This window comes from Podarcis liolepis, assembly GCF_965112155.1.
Source record: "Podarcis liolepis genome assembly, chromosome: 2".
Taxonomy (NCBI): domain Eukaryota; kingdom Metazoa; phylum Chordata; class Lepidosauria; order Squamata; family Lacertidae; genus Podarcis; species Podarcis liolepis.
The window spans coordinates 75,384,770-75,405,686 of record NC_139555.1 but is presented as its reverse complement, the minus strand read 5'-3'; the positions used below and the strand labels follow the sequence as shown (position 1 = coordinate 75,405,686).

Genomic DNA, 20,917 nt, shown 5'->3' with positions numbered 1-20,917 from the left:
ATGTTAAAAAGCGTTACTGCATGCATGCACACACCCACGCACACACGCACGCACACGGCTGCCTGCACACAGATATTAATAATGGCCTCACTAAATCAGAGTTCTGACTTTCCCCCAAATCCTCCTGTGGTGGAATGCTGAGATACAAGCAGATCCCATTGCAGGGGTAAAAGAAAAGGAAAATAATCTAAGTTATCACAGCAGTAATACCAAGGTTCCTGTTAGATCTAAACTGGGCTATCCCAAATCTTGGGCAATCCATAGTTTTGGGGACCCAAGATTAATTATCGACCCAAGAAGAAGTGCTTGACCATGTTTCAACAACTGTGCAGCGTTCATATTTGATGCTTCAGCAAATTCTTAATTTATGTATTGTATTCATGTTCGGCACCTGTGGCACTCCAGATATACTTTTATGTTTATCCTGTTTATTAAGTTTATCCCCCAGAGTAGCTCTATGTGTGCATAATCCTATGACTGTCTATCATTCCATTTCTATCACTGCCAGTACAACATTAATTTTTGCTGTTACTCATCCTTACATAACTGCTTTTTCTTAAATCGGTCTCACTTTTAAGATTTCATTTTTTAATTCACTGAGTTCAGCAACATCATGACTGCATATCCACAAAGACAGTGGCTTTCATGCACTTACCTATGTCGCAGCTAACCCCTTTAAAGCCTGCCGCACAGGTGCAGATTCCATCCCCCAGCAGTCCATCGTTGCATATCCCATGAGCGCAGTTGCATTCTGAGGATAAATATTAAACTTCTATCAAGGATACATACAGAAGCCCACATTAAGGCATGCTGAGTTTTCCACAAATTCATAATCAGATGTATGTGACTGTAGCATTTTAAAATAAATGATGAATCATCATGAAATATGAGTACAAAGCAAGTTATATAGAATATAAATACAAATCCTTCATAGACAATCTATTTTTTTAAAAAAATATACAAAGTACATACATTATCAAATGGTAGATTATGAAGTTGTAAAACTGAGTGTGTATTAAAGTTCAACACCATTTTTTTTAATGCCAATAGCCAATCAAGGGACTCCAGCCCACAGCAAATTTGGGATTCTGCTGTCTACAATCTATTGATCTTACTAATTCATCTATTAATCTTACTTTTATTCTTAAATAATTGTATTAATTAGCAAAACTTTTTCATCCACTCCCTCAATTTTATTATTTTTGCATTTCCCCTGCACTTTGCTATGATTCACTTGGAAGATCATTGGTTGAGGTTTTTTAATATACACATGGAAAAGTTCTAACACCACAATTTTAGTAGCAAAGGTTTAATCTTTTGATATACCCACTGGATGCTCTCTCAGACAATAGACAAAAGTTAAATGGGACCGCACCTATGAATTTGTTACAGCTAATGACCGCATTGGACCCTAGGAACCAAATGTGGAGCAAAACATATGAGTAATTCACAAAGAGTATGTCGAATAACGTTGTAGAATAATATTCCCTCCCTGTCAATATCACAGAAGTTCCGCACATCACTCTAGCCATGAATCACCTGATTTACAGTTGGCTCCATATCTTCCTGGCTGACACATTTCACAGGCCGTTCCATGGTAACCTTCATGGCATTGGCACTCGCCATTGCCATCAATGCCATCTTGACACACTCCGTTTCCAGAACACCAACGGTCTGGTTTTCCCGGGCACATCTCACACATATGGCCATAGTAACCTGAACAGCAGACAGAGACCTCAGGAAACAAAACAAATAACAGTCAGACCCATTATACTGGAGGAAATGTGAAACATCATGTAGTCCAAATATTATTTTTAAAACTGCTTTTCGGTTGTTAGTTGTTGGTTTTTTTGGGTGGCTTATATATTTATTTAGTGCTTGAGATGGTGCCATAATAGCATTACTCCGTGGTCATCAAGCAAGGCTTTACTAGTGCTGCCTCTTGCTCCGGATGTCCACACCACGTTAATTCCAAACAGGAACCTGGCTGAAGGATTGATCCCAGCCAATCATACTATTAATTTATGTGTGAACTGTATAACTTTTAAAAATATTGTTTTATTGTATACTGATGTTTTAAATTCTTGTACATCGTTTTATAATTTTCTAAATAATAATGTAACTAATAAATTCTTGTAAATACAATACGCCGCTTAACATTTCTTAAGTGGTGCTGATATTGTGACATGTTTTTTATGTAGATAAGAGGATGGAGATTGTGTTCAGCATGGACAGCAGCATTACAGTCATATCATGGGACAGAGACCTCCCCTTCAAATATTTTGGATGGTATTGGGGGTTGACAGGTCAGGAAATAAAAATTTGATGCTTACAGAAAAATTACAGTGGTGCCCCGCAAGACGAATGCCTCACAAGACGGAAAACTTGCTAGACGAAAGAGTTTTCCGTTTTGGAGGTGCTTCGCAAAACGAATTTCCTATGGGCTTGCTTTGCAAGACGACAATGTCTTGCGAGTTCCTGCTGGTTTTTTTTTCCTCCCCCCCCCTTTTCTAAGCCGCTAAGCCGCTTATCAGCTGATCCGATCAGCAGATAAGCCACTAAAAGCCGCTAATAGCGCTAATCCGCTAATCCTTCAATGGGCTTGCTTCGCAAGACGAAAAAACCACTAGACGAAGAGAATCACAGAACGGATTCTTTTCGTCTTGCGAGGCACCACTGTAGTCATCTGTGGGGAGGGTGCTATAGAACCCAAGGCCAGCTTGTGGGCTTTCCCAAGGCATATAATCAACTAGTAAAAGAACAGAATTCTGGGCTAGATGAGCTCTTACATCCTTCTGGGCAACACAACTTTCTGAGTGATGGCACAAAGGTCTCTGAGGCATCTTTCCATTTTATGATGGAAGTGATGTTATTTCATCCAAGGGCTCTAAATCATCATTAGCCAACTGCATGTATTGAATGGGAAGTAGATCTATAGAATCTGGCTTTTGCAGCTCTCGGGCAAACACTTTTGTGCCAGCCATAATGAAATGAGTATGAATTCCATGTGTGGGGAATTCCATGTGTGGGGAAAATAAGCAATTTTCTATGTGGTCATCATGCATTTGTATACAGTAAAGCTTGCTTACTAAGGAAACTTTGATGCAGGTGAAATGACAGCCAACTGATCTGCGGCCTTGAGACTTTAATACACAGTGAGGAAAACTCCCATTTGCTGGTGCTCCCTGTCAATTATAAAAATGTCATTACCAATCACATCATAAACAGATATTTATTCCAAGCAGACAACACTCAGCTTTAACCAACAAATGTATTTAACTCTCATTCAGCTGCCTCAATATAAAAGTATTATTGGCCAAAGGGCTTTGCTCATGCAGAGAATCAAGGGTTAAGTTATGTAAAAAGCTTAGAGCAGGGGTTGGCAATGTTTACCTCACCTGGGCCGGTTCACTCCAGCGGAGATGTTTCTGTGGGCTGGATCACGCGTGCTCGTGATTTCCAACATCTGCGTCTGCGCAGACGTGATTTCCAGTGCCACAGAAGCGAGTCCCCGTGCCGTGCTGCGTCGGTTTAGTGCAGTGCACGGGGACTCGCTGAGCGGGCAGCTCAGTTCAGGGGCGGCACGTGGGCTGGTTAAACGACCCCCGTGGGCCGCTTTGGCCCATGGGCCTTAGGTTGCCGACCCCTGGCTTAGAGAAATCCGTTAGGCAGATGACTGGTGCCCAGATCAAATATTGAGGGTAAGGAGGAGGGATTATTTTGACTCTTAAGGCATTTTAAAAAGACAAAAACAAATACTGGATGACAAAGCAACTTGTTCCAATTCTCTCTCTCTCTCTCTCTCTCTCTCTTTGTGTGTGTGTGTATATCCAACTAAGTGCTAGTCAGAGTACACCCATTAAAATTAATGGGCCAAGTTAGTCATATTCATTTCAATGGGTCTACTCTGAGTAGGACTTAGTTAGATACAACCCTATCAATGAAGTTTAGGTGAAAAATGATGCAAATAGGAACTGGGAGAATTTCAATTCAGTTTGCATTTAAAGACAAACCTTTCAAACTTGAACTTTCTGAAACAAGTCAAGAACTGCCACACAGCTATCCTTCATAGTTGACACGCAAAGTTTGTCACACAGTTCTCTAAACAACTAATGTTTACAAAACTACACCTATCAGGGGAATGTGTGTATAAAACAGGTGCATTTATGAAAGCAGTATACAAAAATACACTGTATAAAGTGAAACTGCTTGTAAAAATGAATATAGAAATATGCTTATTGGGAGAAATTTGCACTAAAATGTTGAATAATTTTCACAAGGATTGTTTTACAAAAAATTGCTACAGAAATGTGGAGAAATGAATTTACGTTTGGCTAAATTAGAAACTGAGAGGACTGATACTAACATATCGTTCCATCCCTAGCAGCAGGGTAAGTAAGTAAGAAAATACATAAATTCTATGAGGAAAAATATTCAAAATAAAAATCATGACTTACAGCAAGCACTGATCCGTTTGGGCACCTGATTTTTTTGTCACACTTCGCACATCTTGTCTAGGGTACAGAGGATTTTTTTAAAAAAAGGAGAGAAGTCAGTTTCATGTTCACAGCACATTAACAATTATCAGTCTCGGCTACAGGAATGCAGAGCATACAAGGTAGAAGATGAAGTACACAGTCAATTAACTGCCATTTCCCAAAAGCTAAGATGGCAGAGTACGTTCTTAATGGCTTTGCTGAAATTGTAAAAAATTACAGTGGTGCCCCGCAAGACGAAAATAATCCGTTCTGCGGGAGCCTTCGTCTTGCAGGGATTTTCGTCTTGCGGAGCTCCGCTATCAGCCGATCAGCTGATAAGCGGTAAAACAGCTGATAAGCGGCTTTTAGGGCTTTTAGCGGCTTTTAGCGCTTAGGGGATTAACGGATAAGCGGCAATTTAGAGATAAGGAGCTTAGCGCCTTTCAGAAAAGGCAAAAAAAAAAAAAGGGAGACCACGGAAAAAAATTCGTTTTGCGAGTAAGCCCCATAGAAAAAAACGTCTTGCGAAGCAGAAAAATGTCGGAAAGCCCTTTCGTCTTGCGCGTTTTTCGTTTAGCGGGGCATTCGTCTAGCGGGGTACCACTGTATGTGAAGCCCCATTATTCCTCCTAATATCCAGTGTTGTGGTCACAGGACTCTTCCATTGTGAAATGTCAATCCCTTCAAATAGCAACTTTTTGTGTGACTTTCTAATTTGTTTTAACAACCTATGGCTCCCTAGACTATGAGACCTTTGGTAACTGAAATCTAACTCTTCAATTTATATTATAACTACATGATTCTCTGGAACCTAACCCATAGACTTTTGGCAATGTGGCAAAACAATACCTCTAAAATAAATCAAAGCAATGGTTTTGGCACTCTTGGGTCTGCTCATTGAGTAGCAATGCCAAAATATAACACCTCATTTCATGAAGATTATTGACCAGCAGCCATCAGATATTTAGTTCCCAGACATTAGGGTCTGTGTTTTTGCTGTTCTCCTTTTATATGAATTCATATGGCAGAAAGAATTGGCTTTAGGCAGATATACCCTCATTCATTCATTCATTCATTCATTCATTCATTCATTCATTTTCTTTGGCAAATTACCATATTTTTTGCACCATAACACTCACTTTTTTCCTCCTAGAAAGTAAGGGGAAATGTCTGTGCATGTTATGGAGGGAATGCCTACGGGTGGCATGCCTACGGATTTTCCTCCTCTAAAAACTACGTGCGTGTTATGGTCAGGTGCGTGTTATAGAGCGAAAAATACGGTAAGTTGCTTCTCAGTGTGGGTTCCTGCAGCTCAAGACCAGGCAAAGCTATGTAGAAGCATGTGTTTAAGATTCTTGGGGAAGGGACTTTACGGTTAGTGGTGTCCCCCCATCTCAAATGGGTTAGAGGTCAAATACCTCCTCAGATCCACAATTGGAGGCAGTGTACTTCAACAACCTGCTCCAACTGAATTCAGTCCCACCAGCACTTCAGTGCACCATGCTGCGCTTTACTCTCTTTGATATTTGACACACAACTTCTAATTTAAAGGTAACAGGAAGCGAGCTGTAGGGCCGCTGTCTTCTGGTCCCAGTCCACTAAGCAGTGATTTTATGGAAAGTGAAAGTGGCACTATGGACTATACAGGAGACGCCGAGCATGTCTGATAATGTCCATGGGCTCTTTTGAGTGTCTTGTGGCAACAAAAGTTTTTTTAAAAATGGTGAGCACTTCCAGGGACTGCAAACATTGCTCATCAGTACAGAAAGTTGCGAGCACCAACTGAAAGGAATGTGAGCCACTCAGTAAATAGATGTCCAATAAGAGGTGTCAGAAAAGAATTTGTGTCTCCTGATGTAAAAAGCTTGGGTCATACATGTCTATTCAGAAGGCTTACTCCTAGGGTAAGTGAGTATAGCATTGCTGCCTGAATTCCAAGACGCTGGAGCTTATGTAAAATATTGTCAGGCAATAATTATTACAAGTGAAGAAGTGGATGCAGCTGGGGTTTTAGAGGCAGAAATGTTTCTGAATACCAGCTGCTAGAAATGACAGGAGGAGAGAATGCTCTTGGGCTCAGGTCCTGCTTATTGGTTTCCCAGAGGCATTTGGTTGGCCACTGTGAGACCCGCATGCTAGACTAAGTGGGCTATTGGACTGGCCCAGCAGACTCTTCTTATAGGTATAAAACCAAATCGATCATTTTAGCCTTGTCACCTCTATCAAATTTAGTTTTCCATAAGAAGAAGAAGAAGAGTTTGGATTTGATATCCCGCCTTTCACTCCCCTTCAGGAGTCTCAAAGCGGCTAACGTTCTCCTTTCCCTTCCTCCCCCACAACAAACACTCTGTGAGGTGAGTGGGGCTGAGAGACTTCAAAGAAGTGTGACTGGCCCAAGGTCACCAGGCAGCTGCATGTGGAGGAGCGGAGACGCAAACCCGGTTCCCCAGATTATGAGACTACCGCTCTTAACCACTACACCACACTGGCTAAACACAAGGAGTGACTTTAGGCATATTCATGGTGGCATGGCTATGAGAATTCCCTGGAGGATACCTTATCAGGCAAGCATTAAACACGTTCAGTCTTGAAAGGTGCAATATATCAGAGCTCAAAAGGAACAGCCAATTCTCAGTAAAAGAGGACGGCCTGCAGAGGCAGTGCACAGCTGTGCAGCAAATGCCCACCCCCCTCCCAGAGCCCCAAGTGAGCAGATGTTCTCAATGAATGACTCAAACCAATTGGCAAAGAAACCTATCATGCCCAATTAATTAGTTCGAAAGTAACCATCACCAAACATGTAGATTTCATACAAAACAAGAAATTACAGGTCTCTAACGCTTTACCTTTTGCACTGTTGTGCTGTTGATACTACAACGGTTCTTTTGAACTCGCAGGACTTCAGAAACCCCAATCAACATCCCATTTGTTGTTTCAACAAACTGACCATTCAGGAGGACTTTGTTTACATATGCCTGCAGTAAGAAAGAATGGCAAGTAATGAAATCTAGGTATGCTCCAGAAAAGCACAATGGCTCCAATATTAATTTCTAAGAGAGCATAGAATGAATAGTTTATCATGTTGTCCTGCCAGCATTATTAAGTCTTAAAAGAAAAAATCATTCCAGAGGCAAAAGTACAATTCAGTAGCCCATGTGATCTCACTGCAGGTACACAGCTAACAAAGCAGTCAGTCAGATGCACTGATGAGCAGAGACCAATGTATTAATCACTGGTCTGCAATTCTTTCACAAAGGTCACTGAGAAAACTTTAGCAGGTAAACTGTGCTGCTTGTGACCAAGTGGTTTTAGGGATGCAGCCACAGTCCACGAGCAACCCCATCATTTGAAACATGTGACTGAATTAGTGGCTTCCTATAAAACCATACATTGTAGAATGGAAGCATAATTCACCTCTCATTCTCACCTGAGTAGTGTTTTTGTAAAACATCAGCCAGTATGAGAATCCTAGCATTGATGTTTTGTGAACTCCGCTTTTCAGGTCAGTGGCCAACAGTTTAACTCCAAGAACAACATGGTATTGTACAGTGTCCATGTCCTAGAAACCAAGGTGTACAGGAAACAAAATATTTGGTCTTTTTAAATAAACGAACAAAAGCAGAGAGATAACAGCTGGAGATAGGTAAAGATAAGAAGCACATGCCATTGTGGTAATCAGTGATTCTGTTTGATAACCAGGCCTGTATCTAGTAATGAATCTTTCACTGTTGCTTTGCTCCATCAAATAATTTACCTGGGCACCTTTATTACCATTATTTAATTAAAATGTTAATGTAGAGGAATCTACATTCCTCAGCTCAGTCACCCTCTTCACAACCTGAGAAGTAAGTAGTTATTATTCTTATTACATAGGTTGTAGAACACTGGCTGAAACACAGCCCTTTGCCAAATCCATTCTGTGAATTTAGCGGGATTTAAAGCCAGATTCCTTACCAACAATGGAGCATACTGAGGTTCATACAATACTTGTATACTGAAGGAGAATGCTAAAGCTATTCTCAACCAATAAATAAATGGGCAATATTTTACAAGTGACTGGTTATTAGTGTGATATTTAGATGATTATTAAAATAACTCTGAAGAATTTCAACCTTCTGCTTGATGAATTGCATCATTACTTCTATCTTGCTATATAATAATAATAATAATAATAATAATAATAATAATAATAATATATTATATATATCTTGCCTTAGATGTTTGAATGAGGTAGAGGTGCCTCGCAGGGTATGGAATTTCTAAATGGAAGACAAGAGTTATGCTAACCTGTGTATGAATGGCTTTACATGTGAATTTTTCACTTGCTCTGGAAAGTGTTATTGAAGTGGAGCCATTTACCATGCATGCAGTAGGAAGTTCATGTGTAAAGAACATGAGATACAATATGCCTTCCATTTAGAAATTTTGCAATGCATGAATCAGCCTTTACTCATTCATTCAAAGCATGGCTTCACAAGGTAGTATACAAAATATGATTCAGTGATGATGTGGCATTACCCCCAAAGAATAAGTACAAAGGCTTGTAAAAATAAGTAAATGCATGCATGCATACATGCATGCATACATACATACATACATACATGCATACATACATACATACATAGTTCTTACCAGCTGTGTAATATTAGCATCTTGGCAATACTTCTCAATTGAACTATTTCCTGGGACAAAAATAGTGTATTTTTCAGATGACTCAATCTTTGCAATCAGATGGTATTGCTGAAAGTTTCAGAAGAATACAATTAACAAGCAAATGTGGTCAGCAAAGATTATAGAGTAAGCAAAAGAAAACTTAGGGGGGAAACCAAATAACTCTGCCAATTATATGTTCAGATACATTTAGATACAGAGTTTCAAGGTAAGATGATTTAGAGAAAGAAAGGCGTGCTCTCTGTTTTTAATAGGGCCAAACAACACACTGTGCTTATTGTGCAACGTACAAGTAAATCCTAGATTTTCTTTAATTAACTCCAGGCATGGGGTGTCAGTCTTAGTACTGTGGCAAACAATGAGAGGAGGTTTATCCCTTTCCCCATCAGTCTCTGGACAAATTTTGGGGCTGCTGCATGGCTATGAGTTAGGAAAAAAATCCCATTGGTACAATGAGCTCTGCATTTCACAACAGTTTTCCACTGTTCCCTTACATAGATTATATATCAGTAGTTAAACTGATGCTCTCCTAAAGTTGTGGACTACAATTCCCATCATCCCTGACCACTGGCCATGCTGATTGGGGCTGCTAGGAGTTGTAGACCATAACATCTGTAGGTCCCCATGTCAGCTCCCCCATTATAAACATTTGTGTTTTGAAGATGAGCAGGGGGAAAAGGAAACATTTTTCTAGTGTTTCATCAGATGCCCTTGGCAGTGACGGGATTACAACACTATTTAGTCATCACTTTCTGGGTTTATCAAAATGCACTCCCTTCGTTTCCTTTCATTTCCCCACACCAAGACAACGCGGAATTGTTTTAGAATTGGTCTTCCTCCATACACCAACAGAAGACACTTCCTGTATCTAGGCAGACTAGTACAACAATTAATGGGTTCAAATTATGCGTTTAAATGCAACACAGCTGACATACTCACCTCTAGCAGCTCCTTGAACCTACTGAAGGAGGGTGTCGCATTAAGTTGCTGCTGCAGACCTGGGGCTCTTGGAGGGATGTCATCCAAGGTGGGCAACAAAACCTGAGCAGAGGAAGACGTGAAAACAAAATGAGACTCAGTGGTGTAGTGCAGCACAAATATAGGGAGAGTGCAGCTCTGGAATTTTTTCCACAGCAAAAACTATAGTATACCTCTCTTTTGTGTGTGTGGGGGGGGGGGTTTCCCTGGGACACGATCCCATTGTTGGGTAGGCTAGGCTAAGAGATTACTAGCTCCAGGTCACCCAGTTAACTTCATGGCTGATCAGCGATGTGAGATCAGCTGTCCCCAGTCAAAATCAAATGTGTTAATTGCCATAGCAGTCTTCTGCCACCTCTTTAATAGGTATTACATGCTGGTTGGAAATGTTTGCTAAGTATGTGGATCAATCTAAGGAGAAAGATCAACCTTTAGAAGTCAATAAATAAACTCTGCAGCTTGGTTGCTCTCTACCTGGTAAAACAGCTCTAGATAATCTCAGTATCACTATGGCTTTGGGGCTGATACATTCCTGTTCAGACCTTATAAATCCTCTTAACCAGAAACAGAAAGAAACATGTCCAATGCAATCTGTCAATGTACCTTGTTGATGATATAAATAGTGCTGTTAATAGCAGGGATGTCACCCAAAACAATACTTGCATTCTGAATCGTTATGGCCTGGAAAGCAAACAGAATCAAACTTCATAAATTTGCATTAGGCTGCCAAGAATTAATAGATAATGCATATTTACACAAAAGTGCTGCATCAGAAATACACCTTAAATTGTGTACTATTTGTCTTGGAACACTCTAGTTCTGTTCCACAAAATCTACTCACTAGCAGTACTGATGTTCTCTAACCATGGGATTTTATTCTTAGTTTCTGTGGGACCTCCTATCGCCTTTTTAAAAATACACAGAGAACTCCCCCTCCCCACACACACATCACAGTCACTCTCCCAGTAGCAGAGGCTCACTTATTCTGCTTATCAATAACCCAGCTGCATACACACTATACATTTAAAGTACACTGAAAGCACATTATAATCCGTGTAATCCTGGGAACTGAACAACATGTCCCACCAGCCTAAACACACTACAATTCCAAGAAAGTAATGTGCTTTCAGTGCATGGTGTGTCTCCAGCCAGAGTCATGAAATATGTCCATATGTAGAACTTTACCAGTGGTCTCAAGCCCACGGTTGGCTACAGTTTAGCCACTCCTTCTCTAGACCAGAGACCTCAGTGAGTGGATTAGCCATACCTTGATGACTTCATCAAACCCTGTCATCAGATATTCTATCAGTTCAAAAGCATGAACAAAGGATGGCCTCACAACCACTACAGTGTGGGATTCGATGGAGCTGTGCCATTGGAAGTGGGTCTCAACATAAAATGAACTTCATGTGGGGTAGAAAATAGATATAGATATTTCACCCATGTGGGGTAATTAATAATAGACTTGGATGGATCCCAGGTCCAGGGCTTTTTTCCAGCTAGAACTCGCCAGAACTCAGTTCCGGCACCTCTCAGGTGGGCACCATTATAAGCTAACAAGGGAGGCATTCATCATGAGTTCTGATACCTTTTTCTAGTGTCGCAGGAAACCCCGCCCCCCAGCATTCAGTTTGTACAAACTTCACACACACTCACACTCACACACTACATACGCTACGCTTCTGTTATAAATTCATAGAAAATCAACCATACATCAGATTTGTACTGTTCCGCTTTTATTTTACTCCATGAAGGATGGACTACAAACTGGGGAAGGTTTGATATAGGGCAGCCATAATCCCTTGAGCATATCAACACATACACAGGAGCCCTGCCCAGTTGCTATGCCAACCCTGATGGTCCTAGACAGAAGACCATCAAGATCACAAAGAACTTGCATATGGGAGTGGATTCAGCACAGACTGGAACAAAGGACAATAATAGCTCTTCCCTCTGGGGGCAGGAAACTGCAAACTCCCCTCTGACACCTGGAAAGTACTCATGGGGAGGGGGAAAGGAGAGACCAGCCAGGTGACAGGACACTCAGGTTACCACCACAACTCCTCCCTCAACCCCTCCTTTCTGTGATGTATGCATGATGTTTCTAGGGGTGGTGTTGATCTACAGGGTGGCAATTTCAAAAGTCTTTATGAGGCCTTGCACACCATTTTTCTGGGTCCTTCCTCTCTCCTGCAAGTGAGGGGAGCACCCTGTTGCAACAGTTCAATAAAGGCCAAACCTACAGGCTGCTGTTTTGCTCCAAGTAATCCTGGTTGGCGTCTTTGTTTTTGTCCAAGGGAGCCCTCGGATTTTTCCGTAAACACTAGAAAAATAGCACTACCTAGATCCAAATACACTATCCAGTTAGGGAGTCCCAGCAGAGTTAAAAGTCACAAAATGTGTAACCTCGGTAAATTGTTAGGAATATAGGCTGTCAGACCTTTTTAAATAATGAGTTTAGTCCACTTACAGTACTTCTCCGTTTCTATCCCCTCACAATGAACAAGCCACAGCGTTTAGTGAGCTTAAATGCTTTACTTACAAACGCCAAAGGTCAGATTCATGCATTACTCCATGCAGCAGCAAGAAGAACACAGGTAGAAAATTATTGGGTTACAAAATACAGAAAAGTACTTTTGAGCATGCAGTCTAGGCTTGAATCAGTCAAGCCCAAACGTGTTGCCTAGTCAGTTTCACATGGTGGGAGAGAGTGAACAAAGGAGGCTTCATTTCCTTCTTCACTGGAGGTTATGGGAGTGACCTAACTGAGTCAAGGAATACAGTTCTGTGGTCTTAACCCCTTCATGCATTAACTAGCCCTATGTTTGCTAATTATATTTGACTGCAATTTCCCACACTTCATAGAACTAAACCTACAATTTTAACTTTTGATGGTCACCCACATGACTAACCATGATTTAGACCGCAGGTCTAAATTCAGTACACCCATTCCAGTCTTAATTCCAACTGGACTTTGGCAATGAAGTGGCCTAGGTGTCTCTGACTGATGGCCTTTACTGAGAAAGAGAGAGATAATAGGAAGAGTGTGGCACTTTTACTCCTTACTCCTTACTCTTGCTCAGTCTCTTCCTCATCTAAGCCTCATGTAAAATTATCTGAGGGCCAATCCATAAGGTGTGTTATATAAATACGTTAAAAATGTTAAAATTATTTTTAGAAATCTCTTACCCCACTGCTGTTGTTAATTTTCCACCTGATCCGTGGGCTAAGGGTGGGCAGCTCCTGGCCCACGTATTTCTTGATTTGCTCAGTTGTGAAAGAACCCAGAAGGAAGTGGCCCCTGCAATTGAGTAAGGAAAGAGCATTCAGAATATTATTTCCTAGGGAGTTAATGGCCAGAAGAAACCTTTCAGTTCAACTAGGTTGCATTTCCCTATATTTCCCAGTTATTTTCTACCAGCAAACAAGCTTCGCCTCCTCTAAATATTTCAAGAGTTATGTTTGAGGTCTTTTCTTTCCATCTTAATCCAGGACATGAAAGGCCAAACTGTCTCCAGTGACTCATATCTCTTTTGCTGATTCTATAATCTATTGTCCAATTTGGAACAGTTTTACTTGCTTTATAATGGTAATGGTTTTATCTGTTTTTATAACTGTATACTGTAGTGTTGTAACCCATCCTTATGGGACGATGCCAAGGGTGCATTAAGAAAGCTTATAAACAAACAAGTGAACAAACAGCTTCTCAGTTGAGCACTGAGAGCGTCCTTAATGGTAAGTGAGGCTCTGGCTATTCTTGTATGAAGAGCACTGTACACTATACAGTAATTGTTTGCTATATGCAGGGGTCAAGATCCTTTGAACAATGGGCCAAACCTGATCCATCAGGGATCCCAACTTGTTCCACAAGGCTATTTCCCCTAAACCACACTTGCCCGTCAAATTTGTCCCACCAAGGTTGGATATGCTATTCTTTGCAAATATGGGGTGTGTTTTGTTTAAAGCTGCATGTACACTTTTATTATCACCATCACAGAAATTGTTCACCGTGTATGCCTACCAAGGACCGGCTACAGCTGTCTTTGCTTCTTTGATTTTCTGGACCTCGTGCTGGATGTGCACAGAGATAGAACAGTGGGTGGGCAGGCGCACACACTGCTGCTGCTGAATGCCATAAACTCACTCAACTCACTTATGAAATGTGCACACGCACACACCATTATATGCAGTGCCTGGGCAGCAATGAGACAGAAAGCAGGAAAAGGCAGCTCTATACATTTTTTAGCTCTGCCTGGTGATGTCCAAAAAGATCACTTGTGAATCACAGCTCTGATTTTCTCCATTACCTAAAACCCTGCAGGTTGGGGACTACCAACCAGGCTAGCTCATTTCACAAAAAATGTTGGTGAGGTGCAGAGTTCACATTTTGACTTATATCCTTTGATGTAGAGCACACAGAAACTCACTTTTAAAAAAGAAACTAAAAGTCCTGAGCCCCTGCTGACTTTGATCCCCCACCCCAAATCCAACCCTTTCTACCAGCCTGCTGGAGGCTCCGGTTCTGTAGCTCTTGGAACAATCGTAACTATATTGCAACTCTGTGCCCTTGCCTGCGGTATTTTCTGACCATCTTAGATCAAGAGAATAGTCATATATAGTCACACCAAACCAATTTAGGTAAGTAAGTAAGCCCAAAGGGTCAATGGTACCTGACAAGTAATAATAGCATGTCTGGCTGTAGCCAGAAATCTTTTTCATCTTTGCTCAGGTTTTGGATGGCTTCTTTCACTGGTACCAAAACAGTCAAGTTGGTTCCTTCAGGGATTCTGAAGAGGGATTTCTTTTGTCCAAAGCAAAAAACAAAACAGAAACATGTATTATTAGCCTCCTTTGCCAATTTGAATGAAAAGATAGGGAAGAGATTATTTATTATCCATATTGCCATCTCCCAACAAATTGATTCAACTTAACCAAGGGTGGACACTTCCCAGAGCCACTAAAGCTATATTTAATGCAACATCTTTAGCTATTTTAATGAAACTGCATATTCCAATAAAAGGTAAAGGTAAAGGGACCTCTGACCATTAGGTCCAGTCGTGGATAATTCTGGGGTTGCGGCACTCATCTTGCTTTATTGGCCGAGGGAGCTGGTGTACAGCTTCTGGGTCATGTGGCCAGCATGACTAAGCAGCTTCTGGTGAACCAGAGCAGCGCACGGAAACGCCGTTTACCTTCCCGCCAGAGTGGTACCTATTTATCTACTTGCACTTTGACGTGCTTTCGAACTGCTAGGTTGACAGGAGCAGAGACCAAGCAACGGGAGCTGACCCCATCACGGGGATTCGAACCACCGACCTTCTGATCGGCAAGCCCTAGGCTCTGTGGTTTAGACCACAGCGCCACCCGTGTCCCGCATATTCCAATAAGCAGGTCTCAAAGCGGTAGTAGTATATTGTCTGACTGACAACATGATCTTCATATTCATCAGCAGAGGAGGGCAAAACTATGAAGCTCTTTCCTCTTCTTTACGGAAATCAGTTTTGTAACAGTATGGACAGAAAAGTATGAACACAGGAGTCCAGGGCAGTGCCTATCCATAAGGCTGTCCCATCCTCATTAATGTATGTTGGCTGATTGACTACTCATCAGAAAAGTATGTTAAATGAAACACAGATGATGCCCAGATCGTTTTCAAGTATCAAAATGTTTGGATGCCCCAAGCATCTTTCCTAATTATATGGCACATGCACTGACTGAGTCTTAGCCAGAAATAAACACCCAGTTTATTTGTTTTGCACCTTGTTGTAAAATGCAAATAGAATACTTCTACCAGTTGGACAGTATGCTTAACCCCTCAGTAGTTTTAGGTTGTTATACAATTTCTCTCCCACCAGCAAACAAACTTAATTAGTTTGAACAGTAAATGTCTTACCTTAATCCACCCATAGAAGTCAGAAAAGTGGTAATTCCTTACTAACTCCTTCAAAAAGAGAAGACAACAGATTTTTTGGGAGAAAAACAAATAAATAAACAAGTGCAGCACCAAGTAGGCACATGAAAAGGTATACAGACAAAAGGTGGGTGTTAAATTCAGGTGTGAACCTTGATTAAGTGACAGGTCAAAAATGAATACAGATGAATTTTGCCTTTTGAATTTAGAATACTAGTCCCTCAAGTCAAGGTTCCAATATCCTGATGTAAATAGGAACCAGCCAGGTGCCTCTGAAAAGCTTACAAGCTAGATGTCAGTAGGACACAGGAGCCGCAGTTCAAGTTTCCTCCTATCACTTTCTTCTCCTGTCTCCCTTGAATGTAAGCACAGGTGAGCTGGGAGAGGAACAGAAGCAGGAGTAGAGCATTAATAATCAGATGCCCAGAGTGGTTACATAAAAGGCAAGGTGTAGGAGCATTGGAGGAAGGGTGCCCAGAAATTTATGAATGGAAGGGAAAAGACTCTGGAAGAGGCTAGAAAACAAGGCAAGGAATGTAGGAAGAAAACTAAACTGGCTGTAAGTAGTAGAAGCAAAGAGGAAAGATATTAATTCTGGAGGTAAAGTCCAACAAGAATTAAAGCCACCCAGAATTTAAAAGCTGCAGAAATAAAAATGATGAGTTTGGGAATTGCCCTCCTCCTCTTCTTCCCTCCTCTCAATGTCCTCCTTCTCCCCTGTTTCAACTCTATCATGCCCACGAAGGCCATTTTAAGCTCCCTCACAAAAACATATTTGCTACAGTTCCTGGATTACAGTGGGAAATGTGGCGAGAGCAGTTAGTAGATTGTCTTTAATGGGAAAGCTATTGGTAGAATGTTATTCTTCCGTACAGCAACACTTGATATATTGTCTACTTTTCATCTTTTACTTGTGCGTATTACAACAAAACCAGAACAGAAGATTTAAGAACAGAAGTACTCAGCTGTTCATGTCTCTATGAAGCAGTACTCCAGGATTTCAGAGAGGGTTATTCCCAACCCAACCTGGAGAGGATAGGAATTGAATCTGGGACCTTCTGTTTGCAAAGCACGTCCACTGTCACTGAGCTAGATGGCCCTTACCATGTATGAATTCACTTTGCTTTCTCACCTCTTAGGATAGAATAGAATGTGTGTTTTTACCTTCATTATATTTCCATAACATAGAACTCCATCTCCCATGTATCCATCAGAGCAACGGCAAGCCTTCTCTCCAGTACTAAGAGACTGGCATGTAGCCTATTGGGTTTTTAAAAAGCAACAAAGCAAAACAACTCTCAGCAGGATAATTCTCTAATAAAAGAAACATGGTTCAGTGTTGTCCACACAGGAAGCTTGTGGTTAAGCAATGACATAAACCCTGGTCTCCTGTGACACAGGCTAGGGCTTTTGCTACAATAAACATTTTCCATCTTCAGTGATCATGTGTTGGAGAAGCTTATTTTCTCTGTACACAAGCCTGACAATAAAAATATATACAATGTGCAAAGCACCTATTCCCAGCAGATATTGCATACTTAGCACAATCCATGAACCCCCACATATTCACGTGATGATGATACACCTGAAACAGTTTTATGAGCCGCTCTCGTAGTTCCATCAATTAAAAACTAAGGGCAGGCCATTCATTTAGATGAAGGACCAAAATATCATGAAAGTGTTAAGTTGCTTCAGAATCTGGATTCCACTCCGCACAAACAAGCATTCACCTTACATATGGGAGTACAACCTCAGTGCTTTTCTCCATTACTTTTGTTATTGCAAAAAGTCACATTTGGGGGAGGTGGAAAGTGTCTGCTGTTTGAAAGCACCAAATCAATTTTAGTTATGCAACCTTCATTTGCCAGTATGTGGCTGAATCCCACTGGAAAATAGTGACAGTTTTGTAATTGCCCACAGTTCACTCCCCCCCAGTTAATTAATAATAATAATAATAATAATAATAATAATAATAATAATAATAAATTATACCCGAAGGAGCATCTCTACCCCCATCGTTCAGCCCGGACACTAAGGTCCAGCACCGAGGGCCTTCTGGCGGTTCCCTCACTGCGAGATGAGAGGTTACAGGGAACCAGGCAGTAGTGGTGCCCACCCTGTAGAATGCCCTCCCATCAGATGTCAAGGAAATAAACAACTATCTGACTTTTAGAAGACATCTGAAGGCAACTCTGTTTAGGGAAGTTTTTAATATTTGATGTTTTATTGTGTTTTTAATGTTCTGTTGGAAGCTGCCCAGAGGTAATAAATTATTATTATTATTATTATTATTATTATATTGATTTTAAAAACTTTAAAACCTGATTTGGCCAGAAGCAGCTCTGGGACAAAGTAGAAGTGTGTGCATAAAAATCAGAAGCCGTTCTCAAACTACCATCACCCCTCAAAAGCTACTGTTTGCTCCCATCTAGTACCCATCCTCAAAAAGCAGTTTCCACAAAGCAGCATTTCTTGGACATTTCTAGTTTCTTACCAGTTCATGGCAGCCACCATTGTCCACAGAGCAAGGAGCAACAGGGTCACAGCTGTAACCATCGCCATTGTAATTTCTCTTGCATATACAACTGCTCTGAAAGTAGAAACAACAAGAACTATGGTTATCAATTGTTACTAAAACTTCTTCTCCAGAACACTGCTTTTTTTTTAATTAAAAAATGTCCCTTTTTAAAAGTCTCCTCAACAGCTCCTTGAAATATAGAAACAAAAATTGAATGCTTCTATGTGAATATTTGGCTAGCACTACACTGAACAAAACAATGTTGAACATAACAATGGTACACTGAGGTTGTTAAGTCCAGTGCACTTGCGTACAATTGTTCTTCATTGGGTGATTGTAGTACAGATACTGCTAGATACACAGAACCAGAAACATCCTGAAATTTCAGGATGAATGAATCCTGCCAGTGAAAGCCCTGCACAAGGACTGGATTGAACTAGTATCAAACAACCATCTTTTGGAGAAAGAGAGCAACAAAGACAATGGGAAAGACAGAGAGGAAAGAAAATATTTAAACAGACTACAAGATACAAAGTGAGAGATGGGACCCAAATATTGCAGGCTTTGGTTATTATTGTTATTACTGTTATCATAACTTTTATTACCCTCCCTTTACCAGCAGGTGCCAGGGCAGGTTACAATAATATAAATTTGAGAAATTAAAAACAGTTACAGCAGATTACTGTCAGAGGCTGGGTCCACAGCTGCAACGTTTGTAGACTAGTTTACATACAATCAAACCTATGTTATCTAGAATCACACAAAATGCCCAGCTTCCAGGTTGACTGGACACCATATAATGGTTGTCCTAGGGCAAAAGTGATAACCGCCCACAGAAAAAGGATTTTAGCATAGCTGTGAGTAGGCTGCAGCATATTGGCTACCAAAAGGGAAATAAAGGATAACGATAGCAGCGAAATCAATTTGTTCTAAGTCAGGTCTTGCTTCCTGTGTATTTTTCTCTTTGAGGTTTTAAATGGTTAAATGTGCAATGTGACTACACATAAATCAATGGAACACAAGTCCACTCACCTCTCTTGGTGCGGCAGCATTGCTGGACGGAAGAGGCTTCACTGGGGCCCCAAAGGTGGAATTCATATGGCAGTGCCCTTCCTGATAGGCGGAGGAGGCATAAGCCCCCGCTGCCTATCAGGAGCCAGATCTTAGCCAGCACTTTACATTGGCGAGTGGGGATGCAAGCTGGGATGTGGGCTATGCTAGGGGGGTGGAGCTGATGGTGGGCCGCTCTCAGATCCGCCCCTGGCAGTTGGGCATTGGGACAATCCCTTGTTTTGGACAGAGGGGAGGTTGTAGTCCTCACCTACCCCTCCAAACACTGGGGTATCTCGTTAAATGGATCCGGGGGGAGTGGCCATATCCGTGTACCCAGGGGGGCGAAGGCCGAAGGCACTCCCCCAGACCACAGTCCCTGCGGGGGTCACCCTATTGAATGTAAGCCTTAGAAACCCCCACCTGGATTGACCACACATCAGTTCCAGTGGGCGGGCCGGAAGTATTTCGATTGCCCCATGCCCAAACCTCTTTCATCTGTATTCAATAAAGTTGTGGCCTGTTTTTACCCCAAACCCAGTCTTATTGGTCTCTTATTTATATGGGTTGGGGTATGGGAAGTCTGATGCCTTGTCCTGCAAGTCTTCTGAATGCAATGCAGTACTGTATTCGGCACTGGGCAGGAGTCTGAGCTGGGTATGAAGGGCACTTATGTCATCTTCACAGTAAAATGTACCAGGGATCCACCAATATTTTCCAGCAAGACAGCAAAGGATGCCAACTATACCTGTCCAGGCCCAATATAGATGCAGTCAGCATTGACATGGCAGCCTCCTCTGGTTTCCATTGCACAGTTGTCTATAGCAATACAGTCCTTTCCATCCCCAGTCCAGCCCTTGTTACACTGGCAGGTTGCTGTTCCAGGGCCTGTACTGGTACACATGGCCTGATCAGAAATAGGAAAAGAGTAAATAAAGAAGGGTTACAACCATGCCTAGCAAAACAGAACAAAGGAAGGACATTTCCCCGAGTAATTTTTTTAATTTTCCAAATTGCTTAGAAAGTCTTGATAGAAATAGAATTGCTTTGTTGCAAACTACTGCCTCAGCATACAGAGAGAAATGGCTTTGAAGTGTTGAGAAAATGCCATCATGTTAGCAATTAGCTGCCCAACTTAGGTCCAAACATGAGGTGTTGGACATTTCTTCAACCCCCTTTTGCTGCTAACAGAGCAGCAAGAAAGGCTGGGGGTTGGATTTGGATTGAACTGTGCTGTGGTGCTGGGGGAAGAGGTTCCGACATTCCCCCCTGTGTGACAAGCCTTGATCCAAATTGACTTCCTAAAGCTGC

At 41.4% G+C, this 20,917-nt stretch overlaps 1 protein-coding gene across 3 annotated transcripts in view; it reads right to left on the bottom strand.

Annotated features, from left to right (window-relative positions):
* STAB1 (stabilin 1) overlaps positions 1 to 20,917 on the bottom strand; it is a 95,432-nt gene that overhangs the window by 35,237 nt on the left and 39,278 nt on the right. For all 3 annotated transcript variants that reach the window (XM_083488830.1, XM_083488831.1, XM_083488832.1), the window contains 15 exons: positions 20,355 to 20,513; positions 18,533 to 18,628; positions 17,203 to 17,298; positions 16,021 to 16,068; positions 14,798 to 14,928; positions 13,317 to 13,428; positions 10,731 to 10,808; positions 10,089 to 10,190; positions 9,111 to 9,218; positions 7,906 to 8,037; positions 7,325 to 7,453; positions 4,458 to 4,514; positions 3,090 to 3,185; positions 1,540 to 1,735; positions 656 to 751 (listed from right to left, as the gene is read on the bottom strand). In XM_083488830.1, the coding sequence (XP_083344956.1) occupies positions 656 to 751; positions 1,540 to 1,735; positions 3,090 to 3,185; positions 4,458 to 4,514; positions 7,325 to 7,453; positions 7,906 to 8,037; positions 9,111 to 9,218; positions 10,089 to 10,190; positions 10,731 to 10,808; positions 13,317 to 13,428; positions 14,798 to 14,928; positions 16,021 to 16,068; positions 17,203 to 17,298; positions 18,533 to 18,628; positions 20,355 to 20,513 (1,636 nt within the window). The remainder of the gene's footprint in view (positions 1 to 655; positions 752 to 1,539; positions 1,736 to 3,089; positions 3,186 to 4,457; positions 4,515 to 7,324; positions 7,454 to 7,905; positions 8,038 to 9,110; positions 9,219 to 10,088; positions 10,191 to 10,730; positions 10,809 to 13,316; positions 13,429 to 14,797; positions 14,929 to 16,020; positions 16,069 to 17,202; positions 17,299 to 18,532; positions 18,629 to 20,354; positions 20,514 to 20,917) is intronic.